Genomic DNA, 18,804 nt, shown 5'->3' with positions numbered 1-18,804 from the left:
GATTGTGCCAATTGCAGCACAATTCCTTCAGGAAAAGTCACAGAGCATGTAATAGGGAATGGCACCAGCAGTGTTCTTCTGTGGAAGTTATTCTTTACAATATCTGATAAGGAAAATTTTACAGATACTTTAACAAATAAGTTCTATTTTAATATCAAAAATATTTTAATCTGCTCAAAACTCTGAATAAGCCTTGAGGAGTTCAGATCTGGATTCTAACAACATCAGGCATAAGAGCAGAATGCCAGGAGGAGCCATCAGCACATCCAGGAGTTTAACATTCATTCAAGTAACACAAGCCACAGTTCTGCCTAACAAGGAACAATGGCTAAAATCAAAGCAGTGTTTCCCAAATACTTTTATTATATTATAAAAATATAGCTTTCTTTTATATATATTTTTTTTAACAGCTATTAAATCTTGAATGGCAAATATCTGTTTCTACAGCCTTTACTCACATGAGCAATTCTGGTGCACCAAGTTTTGCCATGCACATTGGAAGTATTCAGAAAATGCAGTCAACACCTTCAAATGCACATGGCTATAGTGAGGTGCATAAATTATGATAAATATCAACACAGGTTTCCCTGAGCAGCCCCTAGCCCCATAGGGAATGGTGAAAATTAGGAGGAGTCAGGTCACGCTCCCAAAATCTCACTGAGGTTTAGGTTATGGACTTACTGATGGAGATTCAGACAGTCATAGCTAAAACATTACTCCCAACAAACTTCTGAAACCATTGATGTTTGCTTCCAGCATCACACAGGACTTCCTGAAAGCACCCACCTCTCCATTTTCAAGAGGCAGAATGCGAGAGTACTCGGTGGTGCACAGGACATCGCTGTCCCTCCTCACGGGAAGATTTGCTTCCTTTCCAAAGCGCTCCAAGCAATCTGCTCTTGAGTCTAGTCAAGCAAGAACAAAATTAATTTTATATAAAAAAGGCCCCATTGTTCTAATTTAAATTAGCAGAGAGGCATCCTCTGTGCTTTCAGGTAAACTCTCCCAATAATAGAGTAATAACAGGGATTGTGCCACTCAGCACAGAGTAACAGTCATTCCTCAAAAGAATAATCTCTCTTCCTAAGCAATTCAGTGGTACCTGACAAGATATGGCACAGTATTTCTCATATCATCACCAGAAAAAAAGCTATATAGCTTCTCCCAAGATTTTGCATTTGTATTTCACTTTGATTTTTGCAAGAAACTCCAGGGTCCCAAGGGATAAAGGACACTGAAGTTCTGTCGCACACAAAAAAAAAAAGAGAAACAAAACAAATCAGAAATTTCTAAGAAAGTGAAACATACTCATGTGCTGAGATACACTTCCAAAATACCATACTCATACACTCCTACCACTAATTTATTGTGGCTAAATAAGACAAGGTAAACATATTTAACATTCACTGTCCTCTCTGCAGGTGAAATCTTCAGCAAGGCCCATGGTTTGCTTTTGCTGCTACTGAGAAAATTATTGAAGAAACCTGTCCCCAAAAGACCAGTCACAGAAGGATTGATACTTACAAGCAAAATATTGCCAGGGAGTGTAAGTTTTTCCAAAGTCCACTGATCTTTCCAAGACCCAGAGATCTGGACGAGGAGAATTTGCAAACTTGATAAGGATATAGGCAACATGGAAGAGCTGTTAACAGAATGTACATAGATCTTGTCAGGAGCTTTTTTTGAACTCTATAAAAGCACAGAAATAATAAAACTAATGCAAATAAACACTTTTTCTTTAGTGCACAGGGAGAAGGTTATTCTCTGCAGTTTCATTCCCGCTAAAATCAGAGGACAGATTCTCAGCTGGCTACTTGACCTGGCAATGTGCTCAAGAACATTGACATCTGCAAGAGGACTGTGTTAAATGCCATCTCCTACATTTCAGAACAGGTCTGCTGTGCAGCTGACTGATTGCTTGGGTGCGTTAAGGGTACAGTACTGAACCTGGAAAAGTTGTATCACTCAGCTAAGCTGCTTTTGCAGCACCCTAGTATATTTGTGATGCATTCCAAGCACGTAGTTGTGCTTGTAGCTAAGGAATATCAAAATCATGTAAGAGAAAATGCAAATACCCTTTACACTGGGACTCCTTTGGTTGACAATAATCCCAGCCACCCGCTCCCCCATGTTAAGATTATTTCCTGATGAATTTGCTACTTGACAGACTTTCCAAATAATGGAAGCAAGCCACCCCAGAGTCTGTGGGGATCAAACAGCACAGGAGAGATTTTTGTAACTGGTAACTTATTCAGTGTCTGAAACAGTTCCATCAGCTCAAGGTTCCCAAGGCCAAGATTTTCATCTGGCTTCTTCTGTGTATCACACAGAGGGCTCCCAAACACTAGAGAAGAAATGGATCTTACAAGGCAGGAAGTCTTACTGTAAGCATCTTGGGATAGTCCACAGTCTATCTAAAAAGCAGAACATCAATAAAAATTACCTTTACACAAAAAGCTAAACACAAATTGATTCTAAAGGCCATTTAAAAATTAAACCATGACATGGATGGAGCTGTCAATAAAAGTGAACCAATACTGAGGTACACTCAATATTCAAGTGAAACTGCACTGGAATTTCCCCCTCAACAACCTCAACTGAGAATCATCTGCTGGCAGGAGATTTTCACTTTGATAGGGGAGACTGCAGTCAGCAGTTTGTCAAGTAACTCCTGCCAGAGCCCCCACATCAAATACACCCAAGCAGTTTATCTTTGCTCATACCTCATAAATGTCATAACCCTGAAGCTAATACTTTGCACAGCTTATTAGACTCCAAACCACAAGTGCATACAAGCTCTCAACCATGAACTGGGAACAGCATCTTTTGGCATGCCTGGCCCATTCAGCTGTCAGCCAGGAACAATTCAATAGCTGTCACACCAACTGGGACCACCAAGAGGCAGATGCAGACTCAATTTGCAGATGCAAATGAGTGAATAATGCAGTGAAACAGATACCTGGAAATACTTGTCCCTAATCAGCTCTGCATATGGCAATCCCATGGCTAAATGCAGCCTCCATCCCCAGGCATCTATTTCAGACATCAGCTTCTGAATATCTGTATACTGTATTCACAGTAGAAAGTAAAACTTCAAGGAGAAATGGGAGGAATTCAGGCACTTCATGGAGCATATCCTAATGATAATAACTCACATCTCAGAAGAAAAAAAAAAAAGAAAATTTTTTGTTGTGCATTCATTTATGTATTATGTACAACTACTCTCCAGGGCAAGCCCCTGTTCTACACACACATCAAGGCATCACTGCAGCAGGTATTGCACCTTGCAACCTATTTCAGAAACTTTTGCTTTGCTGAATGTTGCTGACTTAGATCAGTGCAGAGAGAACCAGGAGGAAAATAACCCAACTTTTCTGTTAGTGCTGAAATTTAACCTGCTATTTAACAGAGCCTGAAAAACACCATCTTTACCTCCAGAGATATTAAAGTAGATACCTCAGCAAACAGACATTATCTCCATAGGAAGAATTACTTATTTGCAGACAACAATACTGAGCACAGTAAGTGTCAGCCATTCTCTTGCCAGAGCCATGGCAAAACCCAGACCTATGCTCTATGACTGCACAGGTGGAGTAATGCCCTCAAAATGCTGATCAAAGTCTGATTTTGGCCACTGTCAGAAACAGGTGAATACTCTGGGGACAGTGGCAAGATTTCCTCTTACTGAGTTTCTGATACTCTTTGTCAGAGTAACTTCTGCTACTTCACTGTCAAGTTTCAGATACAGACCTTACATGTCATCTGGTATGGCCACTCAGTGCAAAGATTAGTATCCTTCTAGGAAAGCATAATAGTTCTGAAACTCCTAAAAAGAAAAGTGCTTCATGTTCTCGCTTTTGGTCAGCTGAATCTCTCAAGGGGCATTTACCTGCTCAAACCAGGCTTGCACTGGCAGGCAACATTAATATATTGTCTTTCTTCCCCTATGTCTTAAGATTCTTGGGAGTCCCATTTGACATGCATGTTAGCAAGTGCTGATAACACTCCGCCTGTTGACTGATACAGATTTAACCGAGACAAGTGGTTTAGAAAGCTCAAGAGGAAGTAAAGGAAGCATATATACAATGTCCTGCCTTTTCCAGGGCTCCACTGCTTGTACTCACATTGTGGAGTGATTACAACAATGACCTTATACCTACTCTTAAAAAGGTGTATTATACGAGGAACTCTGCAAGTCAGCCAATGCTAAAAGAACTGCCACCCAGCACCATTCCTTGCATATTTCCATATAGATAACAAATGGAAGGAAAAAAAGAAGTATGGCAACTTCAGAGTACTGTTGTATATGAAAACCTTGTATTTGCATGATGCTCTCCTTACATCTCTCAGTTTGAAATACTGCTCAGGTCTGTACAAGCACATTCAGAAAGGGAAAAAGGACAGGTCTGATAAAAGTTAAATTACTGTCAGTTAATGACAACAATCACCAAAACATAGTCACCACGCCTACTATCTGTCCTGCTTCTGAGTTCACATGAGTGTCTATGATTTGGTTTTTGCCTGGATCAAGAATGTAGAATGGCACTTGAACATCTAAACTTCCACTGAGATTAAATACTGACCAAGTTGATGAATGGTCTCTCTCCAGATCTGACGAGACAACAACAGAAGAAAAATAATCCCTGGCTTAGCAAATAAATCCCATCTGAAGATAAAAGAATAACCTTGCTGACATAAGACCTAGAAAAGCAACCATTAAAGCCAATTTTAATCACATATTCTAAGCTGAATCTTGATCCTGACCTAAGACCTACCCTGAAAAAAAAGGCAGACCAAACTCAAAGCAATGTTTTCTTTCAGCCATTTAGTTCTGAGAAAAAAAAAAAAAAAGTGCCTTAATTTTTGAAAAAATGTTTATTTGGTTGTTTTAAGGCAAATTTGTTTCATAAAAAACCAGTCATCTCTCAAAAGGAATGTTAAAAACTGTAAGTCAGCATTTTGATATAATTATATAATAGTAAAAAAATTTCACAAAAATCCCAGAAATATGACTTAATCAAAATTTTCTTGCATGAATAAAGAACTGAATTTAAAAGTGGAGACAGTGTTTTATTCCAGTAATGGAAACAATTCACTCTGGAAATGCATGCTTCAAAGAGGATGTATTACTGTAAGAGTTGAACATCATATCCTGCTGTAATCCAGCACCATGGGTCAAACCTGATGGATTATCAACAGCTGGATTTTAAACAATTCCACATTGATGTGACCTTTTTCCTGCTTACTCAGGTTTGTTCAGATTTAAAATGTTCTAGCAGCCAATGGCCTTAAAGAATCACAAAAACCCAGAAAAAGTTTTTAAAAATCATCCACTAGAATGAACAAAATATCCTCCTCATTTGAGAATGGAAGTTAAAATTCAGTGTTATGCATTAACAATATTACATTATAAAGAGAGAGATTTCTATAAAAGCTCTTTCAGATGAACTTAAGATGATATTAAAAGAGGTCATTTAAATGGACTGAGAGCTACACTGTACCATTATTGTTATTGATACAATATTCATGATCTCTAAAAGCATGCACACTATTTACTTTAAAACAACAGAAAGACCAATCGCATTCTCATGAGAATGCTAAAATTCTCAATAATATTAGTTTAAAATGTTTTCTCTTTTTTCTCCTTAAAAGTTTAAACAACTCATTACACAGAGAAATTGCCAAGATTTTTTTGAATCCTAGAAAGCATTAAAAATGGATAAAAGTTAGATATGCAAATATAGAGCACATTTTCCTCCATTCCGGAGACACCATAAATTCAAACCAGAATACTAAAACACTGACATGACTTGTTAGATGAGTGCTGGACATAAACTAGCACAAAAGAAGAAAACACACTCTGTTCCAAACAATCATCATGTTGTGTGTGTTGCTTCTGTAGGAAAAGATTGTTCTTCCTTTTTGGTTCATGAAGAATAAATGTCCTAGTATGTGGCAGCAGCAAGAATCCAACTAAATCCAGATAGATCATCTACTTGAGGCATTCTGTAGATCTACAGACGCATTCAAAAAGATACCACAGCAATCCTTCTTCATGTAATTTGAATCTGTTTCCAGCAGGGAGAAATTTCCTCAGACTGTTATTGGCAGATACAGCTGCACCACCAAAACTTCCCTCAACTCAGTCTGGTTGTTGTTGCACGTTCATTATTATTCATTATCTTGAATAATGTGGTTGGTGTTGCAGATTGCTCAGAAGAGACAGGAATCCAATATGATTCAGTACACAAATTAAACTTTTCAAAGGGAGACTGATGCAGGAGAGTGATTCAAGGAGCGTGAACTGTGCTTAGCACCTGCTCCAGAACACACCTTAGTGCCACTGACTGCATAGGGTTGGCATGTGCATGCCCATTGGTTTCCTGGTGTAATGAAGCCTTAAGGTCTTGAGCGTTGTTTCCTCTCAGAGACCAAGCCACAAAAGCATCAATCTGTTCAAATGAAATAAAAATCCTGCATACTCTGGCTAAAATTAAAAGCTTTGATTTCTTGATGCTGGAAAGAGGGAAGCAGTCCTTTTATTCAAACATCTCAGTAGGACTTGAGGCACCCTGGCAGATTCAGGTACTGTATAAAGCACTTCTGACAGTCAGTATTCATCAATTCCCAACCATGTATTTTGTAATGTAGATGTTAATACAAAAAAAATGCCAACTAGAGAGAGGTGAGCCAGCATTTCTGGAGTTGCTAGCTACACTTCTGGGTACGTGGAAAAATAGCTGTAGCAGAGGTGCCGAGAAAATCATGTGTGGGTGGTACCTGAGAGGCATCAGACCTCCTGAGTGTGTTCCATCCAGCTTAACTAAGTGCACATAGACACAGCAATGACTACACTGCACAAACAGTGACAGTGCCTGCAGAGGTTCCCTCTGCACAGCGTGCTGAAGTCATTCCTGGTGTTCCAGCTTCCTAGTCTGGGGTGCAGAAGCCAGGAATAAGCATAGGATTTTCAATGCTGTTCAGTTATCCCTGGCCATGCTGTATTCCCATCATGCTTTCCTTTAACCAGCCACTGACACCAAAAAATGTCTTTAGTTAGGTTTAGTTAGCCTGTGAATAGGCTTCATAGACACAGTTCAATGGCACGACCAGAAGGGAGAAACTCTCCCTGTACAGCATGGGCAGTACTCTAGAAGGAAGAACTGCATCCAGAGACAAAATGATAGTTCTTTCTCCACATTCAACCAGTCTTTGGTCCTTTTGCCAAGGCTGCAGGCAGCTACATCAATGAGTCTCAGTTGTTTTCCTGAAATTTTTCATGCAGCCACTTTTCCATTAGGATTTGGACAAAGACCAACTCAATGCTCATAATTATTTCTTACATATGGCCTATTTCTTCACAGAACACTGAAGCTATTGATATGGGAAAGAATTTATATGATTGAGCCCTCAGTTGTCCAGAACAAAAATGTCTCCTTATGTGTCCAAAGTAGAAGGAACACAGTAGGACTGTCAACACTGGGAGGAAACCCAGGGAAGTGCAAAGGATTAGAGGCAACCAGCAGAGGTTCTGCTTTTACTACACTGGGTTAAAAACTGAGGTACTTAGAACAGCATATCACAAAATTAAAGTAACATGTATGAATGAGCATGGAAAGGAAGATGGGGGAAGCAGAAGTACAGACATGAAGGGAGGGAAGTGAGATCAGTGACTGGGAACCAAGACCTTCCTAAAGGGATGCTGAGGAAGAGCCAGAGGAAGACAGAGTCAGAAAAGTAAAGAAGAACAAGACTTATGAGGTTTTCTCCTGTATATTTCCAGAAAAATATCAAATTAGTTTCAGAAATGCATTTTAAAACCAATGACATGCAACTAACGCAAAAACAAGAAAAAATTGCTGAACCATTGAAAAGGTCTTTAATTAAAACTTTTAAAAAGCACAACACCTTGACTACAACTTAAAGGAAAACACATAGGCAAGAAAGAATGTATTTTAAAGTATTTCCCTTATTAATACTGGTAGCTCAGCTCTGAATGAGTTGCTTGTAGTGTGACCTAGGAATAAATGAAACGTATTATATGATCCAACTTTTAGAATATTCTATCAGACAGCTGTTACTTCACCAGATGAAGTTGCGTTACTCTAGAGTTCACAACTAGATGCACCTTCCTGTGGTATGAGCCAAAAATCACAACTAACTTCAAAGCATATTGTTCTGCAGCACAATCCCAAATCAGCTTCCTGCGCAAACTGAAATACTCAGAACCAGAGTTCTCCAATACAAAGAAACAATCAGCAAACAAACAGCACAGAACTTCTGTGCTGTTAGCATCCCATTTTTGTGTACTGTAGGAGCAGTATTGCACCTTCCCCAGGCTTAAGAGCCCCTTTTCTCCCCAGTGTGAACCCGAATAGCAGAGGAGGGCTCGGTGCTGCTGTGGATTTAGAGCTGTGAAGGGGTTCCAGAGGAAGGGCTTTGTGTCACTGCAGGCACAGTTCTGTAGCACTGCAGAAGCCTTTTGCAGTGGTTCTCATGCCCTGATCTGTAGGACTTCCCAGTGTTATTAAAGAGGTTATGCAACTTCAGGCTAGATTTGGGTCTGATTTCAGGGTCAGTGATAATACAAAGTATTCAAAAGCCAAGCACAGTAAGTGCAATGACTATTTTTGGGAGCCCAGTTCAATGCAGTTTGCAATAAATCTCCCACCACCTTGAGAGTTTTTCCCTACAGAAGAAGTGAGCACAGTATGACACTTAAATTAACTGTAACTTCAGAAACATTTTAAACTACCATGTCAGTCTTTTGTAAGTTAAGAGCAATTGGTTTTAGTTCTCAACAATTTAGCCAAAGCTGAATAATATTCCAAGCAAAAAATATTGTTTGTAAATCAAAGGATTGCTACCAAATATAAAAGTTAGACCTCTACCATAAAAAAGCAACTCAGAAGATTTGCCAGACTGTGAGGCTATTTACAAAATGTTTATATGCTTTAACAGTAGGAGAATGAAAGGATAAAGTCCTCCACAGGCCACATCACTTAGCTTAAATTTATGGTTGAGTTGCCCTCCCTCCCTAATAAAAGTACTAATTTGGACATTGCATTCCACTGTGTACTTTTAATTTACAACAGTGACTAATAGTATCGCTACATAAAAACTATTCAACATATTAGTGCTCAAGACTTCAATGAGTCTGAGTCTTTCAGTACTATATTACTGCCAAAATGCACAGCAAAAATAAAAAATAATATACATAACTAAAAGCAACAATAAAATATATGGGCTATACCTCTTTGAACTACTTTTTGTAGTTGGACATTTCTTTTTCATCGTATGCTATCATGCTATCCTGAACTTTTATTTCTTCTGAAGAGAGAGTTCAGAAAAATACCTGGGGGAGTGTTACTGTAATATCTGCTGAGCATTAAGCAAGCCAAAGATGAGGACACACCTGTTGAAATTAGGCAATCCAAAGAGTCAGGGGAAGGGCAATGAAATTCAGTCAGACATATTGGATTCAGAAGTTTAAAAGCTGTTGAAAACTACATTGGGAAAAACATAACCAATTAGAGGAATAACTGAGATTTCATTTGATCCAAATATTTCAAACAAGTCAGGAATAGCCACAGTGTAAGCAGGTATGTTAACAGAATGGAGAGACTGCCTTAGGGATCAACATTATAATTGTTATTTGGAAGGACTGTGATTGATTAGAAATGTAACTATAGTACAGAAAGTCAGAAAGGGAAGCAAAGCAAGGGTTTTGCTTTCAGGTTTTCGCTTTTTCTCATATTACGAAGTACAGCAAAATGAGCATTCTTCTTGCAAACAGATTTAACAGCCTGAAGGCATTTTGACTTTCAAAATCACCCAAGCCCTTGTGAAACAAGAAGCAGCACCAGGTGGGTGTTCTGTTCCAACTTCACTGTAGCGAGCACTAAATCTTCCATCATGGTGCAACTATTCAATTAAATATTGTTGTGAGACCATGGTAGGAGGCTCCACTGGGACCCTGCTCTCAATCATAAAGATATAATGGCAGGAATGAAGAAAATAAAAGCTTTTGACTTTGCACTATGTCCTGCTTCCTCTAATTGTGGCTACTTGATGACCAGCTTACACTCAGTCATTGCTTCCCTGCGTGCATTTGTACCTTACTCTTTGCCATGTTCTGCGCACCAAAAAAGTTTTCCATTTTTTGTTTGCAGAAAAAAAGTGCCTTGGATTCAAAAGAAACAAAACAACAAAGCAAAGCAAAAAACAACCAAACAAACAAAAAAGACAAATAATTAGTGAGGAAAACTACATCCCTGTTATCTTTTCAGTATTACAGTATGTGGTTCTGTATTTAGATACACATCTAACTTTAAGAAGATTTATTTTTCCTTAAAACCCAAAGCCTTCATCTCAGCTCAGTTGAGGGGGAATTACACTCTGAAAAATTATCTCTGTCAATTATTAAGAAAGTCTGCATCATTAAGACACACCAAGCTCTTAATATTTAGGACCAGGACATAAGGTAAGGTGAATTGGGGTCTCAGTGCTTACCTGTTCACTTGAGTAGACTTACTCTGTCACAGTACTTAATGTTCTTCATTATTAGTATTACTGTATAAATTTGGGAGTGAAAATACTAAGCAAAATGTCAAAAGTGAATCTCAAGTTTAAACAAATCCTGAGGTTAACATTTAACTGGATGAAAGCAGATATGAGATCATGTCTGTGAAGTGGGGGAAAAAAATATCACATGAATCTTACCAAACCCTCATCCATCCACCAGCTAAAATGATTCATTCCTGATCACAGGATGTGGAGCAATTTTCACCTTTGTCTTGGATTACCTTCATTTCCAAGAAACAGGATTCAGAGTCATCTTTCCAAGTAGTACCAGAGTAATGAGAAACACGCAACCTCACTCTAGGAAATCTTTTAACAACTACAGAAATCTTAGCACATAGCTGCTGGTGTCCAAGAAGTCCTATGAGAAGAGGACACTTAGCTCATATCCCTCCTCTCAAGGAAAGAGGTTTCTCAGAACTTTAATCAGCACATAAAAAGTCAGGTGTCTGTCAGTAGGTCCTCCAAAGAAGGTAAAAAGTGCACAGCAGGAAAATAAGCTTAGTATGACCTTTAGCACTGCAGCTCTACTGGATATAGAAACACTGACTGAGGATATCCTCAAAATGAGAACCATTCCACCCATGGGAGGAACAAGAGTATTAGAACACCATGTAAGACAAGATGTAAAATAAGTTGCACCTGAATCCCCAGCAAAATGGCAGCTAAGTCTCACAGAGAAATGCTTTCTTAGTTATCCCCCACCTTGCTGTCAACTAAATTGAAGGTCTACTCAAAAAATCCTGTCCTATATAATCAGTCAATAAACAATTACTGCAGTTCAAAATACATATGCATGTGGATACAAGCATTTTGCAGGCCCACAAATACATTTGTAAGCATGTGTTTTCACGTTGTGTGAGCTTGCACAGTGTAACTAACTTCACTGGATCAGCACCCAATCATGGCAGCTGAGAATCAATCCCTGTGGCTTAAAAAACAGATAGAGAGGCTGTACTCTTAGCTACTTGCCTATTGCTTGCAGGAGAAATATGGGTGTTCTTGTTACTGTCTCATTACTAATTCATATTACACTGGTTTTGCTGTCCCTTCCCTTTTAGACCACCTTATCAGTATTTTTCTGTCTATCTTGAAGATCTTGCTGGATGACAGAGAAACCAGAAGGACCCCTGAGGCAAAAGCAGACTCCAAACATTAGTCTCAAAATGTGTGCATGCACAGAGATCATGAAGCGTCACTCTCTCTGAGCTCATGGAAAAGGGGAATATTAAACAGAAGGAAGAGTTTGAGTTTCAACTGAGAGGTCCCCCCATTCCACTTCAAATTAATGAGTTACAGTGTCTGTGCAAGAAAGTACATCATCACTGTATCTGTATCATCCCAGTGGCAAGAAACCCCATCATCAAAATTCCTAAAGGAAAACAATCACTTTATACAGTATACAGTCAACTTGGTAAAATAACACAGAACAAAAACCAGACAAAAAAGCTGGAAGTGATGTCAGGAAGTAAAAATCATCAGCTCAAACATCTCTCCCAACTGCAAAGCATATGCACAAATGCAAGAGATGATCACACCTCACCCCATAACTCAGGCACTCACCTGCCCCAGATCTAAGGTGACATTGACTTCGTTGTACTTCAAGCCCATGGAAAGAGGGGGACTTTGCCACCAGCTCTCAGTGCCATCAATGGCATTGGTTATCGGGTGAGCTTTGCTGGGATCAGCAGCATTGCAGTAATCACAAAACTGGCCCTGAAACACAATCAATCAAAAACATGGTCTCAGACAACATCTTACACATTGATAACACATGTTTGTTAATGGAGATTCTGAACTAGGGTGTTGACTAAAAATGTGGGTAAATTTTGTTCCTTTATATACCACAATTTTTAATGTACAAATTATTCTCCTGGTAATTAAATTACACACTGAAACACACTAACTTTTATGTTACAAACTAAAACTTCAGAAACCTCAATAATGGAATTACAGTAAATCTTTATTAACTTATTGACACTTTGGTGAAATTACCTATATTACTTCTACAGTGGTGTCTGCAGGAAATCTGCAGAAAATTAGTGAAATAAAGATTCTCAGAACTGGATTAGGAACAACAAACAAATTATTCTCAGTTCTTCTAAAACACCATGAAATATCCACATATTCATATTGCCTGGTATAAATAAAACCATAACAAAAAAAGCTCTGTTACTTGGCAATAACTTTGGTATTAGAATTTTATAACACTGTTTTCATTTTTTTTTGTGCCATTAAAATACATTCTGAATCAGAGTTTTCTAAACAATATGTACTTGTGGAAAATGCAACAGACTGTTCCCTTTAAGCTTCCCTTTAAAGAATGGCATTGTATCTTCATTTCAAGAAGTTACTACCCAATTTCCCGTATACAACTAAAGCCACAATCCAGATATGCCCTTTGAGAGTCTATTAAGCTCTTTGTACAATAATGATGAATCAACTTCAGGAAAATTAATTGTCTTTTTGTTTCATATCTTGGCTTGCCCCACAAGCTATTTTTATCTCTGAGAAAACGCATTTTACAGTCTACTAAGATTAGTGCTGAACTGCTGAAATTAGTTATTAAGGGATCTTCTGAGCCTCCCATTCACTTCTTATTACAACACTAGGTGGAAATAATCAGTGAAAATGCTCAACAGTGAAAATGCCAGCTACAGATCTTTGTAGAAAAATAACATTTTCATTGAATGACAGTACACCTGCCATGGCTACTTCAGTAGGACAGTTGCTTAATCCATCAGTCTCTGAGCTGCTGACACTGAGCTGGACTCTTGTTTAAAATAAAGGGAATGGGGCAAATGTTACCTTAACAACTAAGCATATGTTACCATCAAAGGCATGTGATAAATCTTTTGTTGTTTCCACAATCCAAACTGCCGGGCATGAAGCACATTCCTACCTTTTAAGAATTAACTGACTCCTATATAAGTGCCATTGTTTTGTTTGTCGCTGCTGTCAAACTAACCAGTGTAAAGTAAGTGGAGCAATCATACTTGTCCACTTTTTACAGAGAAGTAACAGAAGAGCTCTCACACTCTTGCTGGGTGCAGTCTTGCAAGCTTGGTGAGTTTAAGATGTTCAGCAGAATTTATTTAACATCTACCATAGCTACTAACAGATTGGAAAATACTTAATCAATCTCATGTGATACGAATAGACCATCCTGTGCCTTTCAAATATGTTCACTGAATAGAAAATTGATGTTTGAAACTGAAATAGATGTTCACTGAATTGAAAATTTCTGCATCAATAGCAGCAACTTCAGCATCTGCATCTAGCAGTAGTTCCATTCTCATCTTGCTCTTCCAGAAAGCCCAGGATATGATGCAGTTTCCAGAAGACATGGCTCTCATTAGCTGTTCTGATTTAGCACAGCCAAATGCTGTGCTAAATGATGCCAATCTGGCTGGGGGTTAACTCTTGACAATTCAAAGAGACTAAATACTACATACACGAGTTGGTTAACTACAGATGGGGTCATGTTATAACACGATTTTCCTCCAGCTCTGTTAGAGAAGATGGTTTGGCTGACTTTAATACAAACTACAATATGCCAGGACTCTGTCTGATTCAGGTGGTTTGCTGCAGCAGATACACATCAGCGCGTGCTAGCTACAGGCAACACTGCCAGTTTCTGCAGCGATGACAAAGAACATCATGTCACTATCTGCAAAAATCCATACCCTGAGAAATCAATCTATGCACTGGCAACTGCAGTTACTACCACATCAAAACATCTTCCCTGACAAATGCATACCTGAGTTCTGACATATATGTTACAACAGGGCAAGCTTCCCTAAATAGCTTTATAATGGGCTTGAAACACAGTCTTTAGATCTAAATTACATTCACAATGATCAGCCTGGAAGTACACAGGAAACAGTTGCTGTTGCAGTAGTTTCAGCTCTGATCTGGAAACAACCTCAAAGAAAGGTTGAATGAGAAGAAAACAATGGGGACTATTAAACACAAGAGTTTAATTTACATGTACTTATCTGATTTCAGTATACCAGATCACTTGATCTGAACTCAAGATACCATCTTTCTCTTTTGGGGCACATAATTCAAAGAAATTCATTGCAACAGCTGGAGTTTCAGTTATTTAAATTACATTCCAACAACCCTGCCAACTAGGCAGCAAAACAAAAATGAAAGAAAAAAATATTATTGGACAGAGCAGCCTTCCTTCCTTCTCACTGGCAATATCTCAGGCACATCGTGCTCAGCCTGGCTGTTACAGGACACGTCTCCATTCTAGTAGACTCTAGGGCCTTGAAGTTTGGTTTGATTTTGGCTGCAGTTCATCAGACAGGCAGGTGTGCATTTGCTGGTGACCTTGTTACCCTCCTTTTCCCTGCTTCTCCTGAGCAAAGGAGAGACCTGGAACTGCATGAAAGAGTTTTGCTGAAATATGCTAGTGTGGACCAGGGACACACAGGGATGAAAATGTCTTGCCTGTAAGTTATAGAAAGTGACAACAATGAAGGATTTGTTCACTTTTTCATACCCAGCAGCTCTGTGCCCACTGGCAGGGCAGGACAGGTATGCAGTTAGACTTTAACTCACGCCCGCACACCACTGTGGACAGACTGGCAGGCAAAACCAGGCATGCCACTTATCTATCAGCTGCTGAAATATTTTATACTGTTGTGCATTTCTTCACTCAACGCTGTTCTCATTAAGTCATTTCCTACATGCCAGTGTGCTACATATGGAAACCCACCTCTTTCCACAGTGTATGTCCAGCACTGCCTTAAGAGACTTGGTTGAGCTGCCTACAAAGGGACCAGCCACCCCATTGACCACCTTTAAACGACATCCAAATGCTCTTTCTGGATTTGCTGGATATCACAGGCTTCAGTAAAAGACACATCAGTAAATTACAAGCTGAATGAGAACAACCAATGTCAGACCAATGGAAATTATGCTGGGGCTGCTCTTCTTCTTTGCCTTCTTTTCAGATAGCACTGGCAACAGAGCTGTCTGCTCCCTTTGCCAGAATGAGGATCACATTCTGCACCTCCTTTCCAATTTCCCTATTCATAGAGCAACTCCTGCAATCCAGCAGTGTAGAGAGTCCAAAAGAGTGACTCAAGTGTGTGGTATCACTTGAACTTGAACCAGCACAACGCAGTGGCTACTACACCTATCGCTTTTTAAAAGCCACATGACCTTCCCTCAAGAAACACCACTTGATTTTAAATTGCTGCTATTAAATCCTTCTATGTAAGCTCATATTCTGTAAAAGTTTAATGCAATTCTCTCCAATTTTCCATGAAAGAAGAAATTCTCTTATTTACAGTGTCTTTGAACTTGAGAGGTGAAGTGGCTTGAGAATACACACATTGAGCGTTTTCCATGTCTGGATTTGTCTGGATTTCCCTGGCCTTTTGAAAGACTTTCCAGCACTTCTTGAACCACAACTACTGGTAAACCACAGAAGCATTCATGTTATGTATCTCAATGGGGTTTTGTTATAAGTGGAAAGAGATGCTGCAGTATCTGTCCTTACACAAACGCTCTGAGAGGCCCAACACGCTTCCTCGTGCCAGGGCTGAGCTATCAGTACTCCTTCTGGGAACTTTAATTGGGCACGAACCATAACAGACCTCTAATCTAGGACCTGCAAGTCAAACATTTAAGAAGAAGAACTCACCCCTTTCTAGCCTCCCTCTTCCTGTACACAGCAAACCCTCATTTCCAGTTGAGTGTTAGTATATAAAGGGAACAACTACAAAAACCATCAGAGGCAACACACAGGCTTCGTTCCACTTGCTTGACAAGTTTATCTGATGTTTGCTTTGGCTGATTTTTATTACCCTGTGATTTCTGATATTTCAAGGCATGTCAGTTTGAGATTTCATTGCAGCAGTGGGCTGTAGCAACTTGCTGAGAGATTTCTGGGTTTACAAATTACATGGTGGCACGGTTGTTTCAGGCAACTTTAAAGATGGATGTTGCATTCAGTATGAAAGGATGGGTGCCCTAAACTTCAGAGATGTGTTAAAAGCAGCAAACCAAGCAGCTTCCTGATCATCACAACCTTTTTTTATAATCTCAGTTTAAGCATGTAATACCTGTGTCCCAGTTTCCCTTTTACTAGAACTGTATACTCAGTGTGTAAGCATCTCCAAAGTACTTTGAGCTTTTTTTATGACTGAAAGCACTGCACAGATATAAGGTAATATAAAAAGAGAGAGATATATAAGAATTTCATTGTGAGGCAGGGAGTTATGGCAGAGGGAAGTCCAGAGCAAAGCACACTGCTGGCTGTGGCTGCCCAATGAACTGTGAGGACAAGCTGCATGATGGTGCACGGTCCCTTCTGGCACATGGCAATACACATGCTGCACCTTCTTCATCCTCTCCCCCTCTCTTGAGTGCCTATTCTCATTAAAAAATGAGAAGAACAACTGTTATCCATGGCAACCCCTTCTGAAACCATATCTTAAGAGTTATTTCATTATAAAACATACATAAGACTTTGAAACACTAGCTCTTCTTTCAAGATGCTAAAAATTTACTTGTATGCTTTCTGTATTGCCTAAAGTCAGACAGTGGACCTTTAAGCTTTCAAAATCTCTTCCAAATTGCAGTTTCTTTCTGGTTCTCCTCCCACCAAGAGAGAATACAATTAAAATAACTTTGGAAGGTCTGAGGTTTCAGGAAAGTCCCTTCTTTTAACAAAGCTCTGATCAAACAGATATCAATTGTAGTACAACAGTTTGGTGCATTTGTTACTCCTTCCTTATCCTCTAACAAATGTGGAAATACATCTTTCTTCCAAAGGAAAGATATATTTCCATTAGTCCTTTTTCAAAAGTTTTGCAGGTGATTTGTTATCTTTCTTGTGACTGGCACAAAACGTGTGTAGTAATCTTGTGCTATGCTAGGAAAGAACAGCATGATCCTTGCTGCCCTCTGCGTTTATACTCCCTGTCAGAGTCCCAGGAAGTCTCTGGTTTCCTCCCACAAGCAATGCAAGACACAAACGATAAGCCTCACATTTTGTGCTTCTAAAACACCACAAAATACTTGACTAAAGCCAGGACTCTTTTCCCACCGCCTATAGAGAGATGCCCGCTGTCCAGTCAGCAGCTGCTAGTGAAGCCCCGTCCCATCCATTCCCCCAGCCTCGCTGGTTTACCCCCAGCAATATCTCGCTGCTTACCGCAGACCACGGGCCACGCGCTGAGGCCACAAAACACCAGCCCGAGGCACTCCAGGCGCCCGAGCAGCTCACACACACGCCCGGCAGCAGCCGCAGCCCCGTGGCACCGCGGCCAGGGGCGGCTGCCGCTCCCCGGGGTGGGGAGGGTGTGCGGCTCCAGGAGGCGCCGGGACACCTGAGGGCAGGTGCGCGGGCGGAGGCGCCGCTGCCCGCTTCCATCCATCCTGGCCGGCGCTCCCCTGCCTGGGCTCCCGCCGGGGCACGCTCCCCCACCTATGGCACACGCTCAGCCAGGAGGAAACGAGACCGCGCACAGCGGGGTCACATCAGACCCCCCCCTAAAAAGCCACCCACACCCACACACAGCCCGGGCATGGGGAAGTGCTGCTCGGGGAAGATCCCGCCGCCCGGTTACCTGGATGGCGCGTCCCAGCGGGGCGGCGGCCGGGCCCCCCACCAGCTTGCAGAAGAGCTGCGGCCGCCCGCCGCCGCCCGCCGCCTCCCCGCAGGTGGCCGTGGCCCAGATGCGGGCTGCCGCCGCCAGGTTGAAGTAGGGCGGGTGGAGGCTGAGCCCCGTCCCGCGGGCGGCGCCGGGGCCCGGCTGCGCGGCGCACAGGGCGAGGAGCGGCGGCAGCAGCGCCCAGAGCGCCGGGGAGCCCGGCGGCGCGGCCATCCTGCGCCGGGCTCTGCCCTCGCCGCCCCGGGGCGGCAGTGCCGCGGCGGTGGGCGTGCGGGAGCGGGGCAGGAGAAGGAACGGCCACTGAGAAGGAGAAGGAGCAGGCTGGGGGCTGCCCGCACCTCTCTCGCGTCCTGCCTGCGCTGCGCGGTGCGGGCTGGGGCGGGACGAGGCGCAGCCCCGTCCCCCGGGGCGTGCGGGTGCGCTGGACGGGGCGGGACGGGACGGGGGAAGGGTCTCGGGGCTGGCGGCGTTGCCCCAGGTGTGTGCCCGGGCGCCCAGCTCCGCGGGCATGCCCAGAGGTGCCGCCCCCCGGCTCAGCTGGAGCTCTCTGAGCCTCCTCTTCTCCGGTAAGTGCGCGAGTCAGTATTTG

General features: G+C 41.4%; 1 protein-coding gene across 1 annotated transcript in view; it reads right to left on the bottom strand.

Annotated features, from left to right (window-relative positions):
* LAMA3 (laminin subunit alpha 3) overlaps positions 1-18,428 on the bottom strand; it is a 106,824-nt gene extending 88,396 nt beyond the window's left edge. The window contains exons 1-4 of the mRNA XM_053962534.1: positions 18,171-18,428; positions 12,145-12,297; positions 1,525-1,642; positions 787-905 (exon numbers count right to left, since the gene is read on the bottom strand). Of these exons, the coding sequence (XP_053818509.1) occupies positions 787-905; positions 1,525-1,642; positions 12,145-12,297; positions 18,171-18,428 (648 nt within the window). The remainder of the gene's footprint in view (positions 1-786; positions 906-1,524; positions 1,643-12,144; positions 12,298-18,170) is intronic.
* Between the last annotated feature and the right edge of the window lie 376 nt (positions 18,429-18,804).

The sequence above is a fragment of the Vidua chalybeata genome, chromosome 1, assembly GCF_026979565.1.
Source record: "Vidua chalybeata isolate OUT-0048 chromosome 1, bVidCha1 merged haplotype, whole genome shotgun sequence".
NCBI classification, from domain to species: domain Eukaryota; kingdom Metazoa; phylum Chordata; class Aves; order Passeriformes; family Viduidae; genus Vidua; species Vidua chalybeata.
Note: the sequence above shows the minus strand (reverse complement) of the source record. Positions and strands in the feature narration are given on the sequence as shown.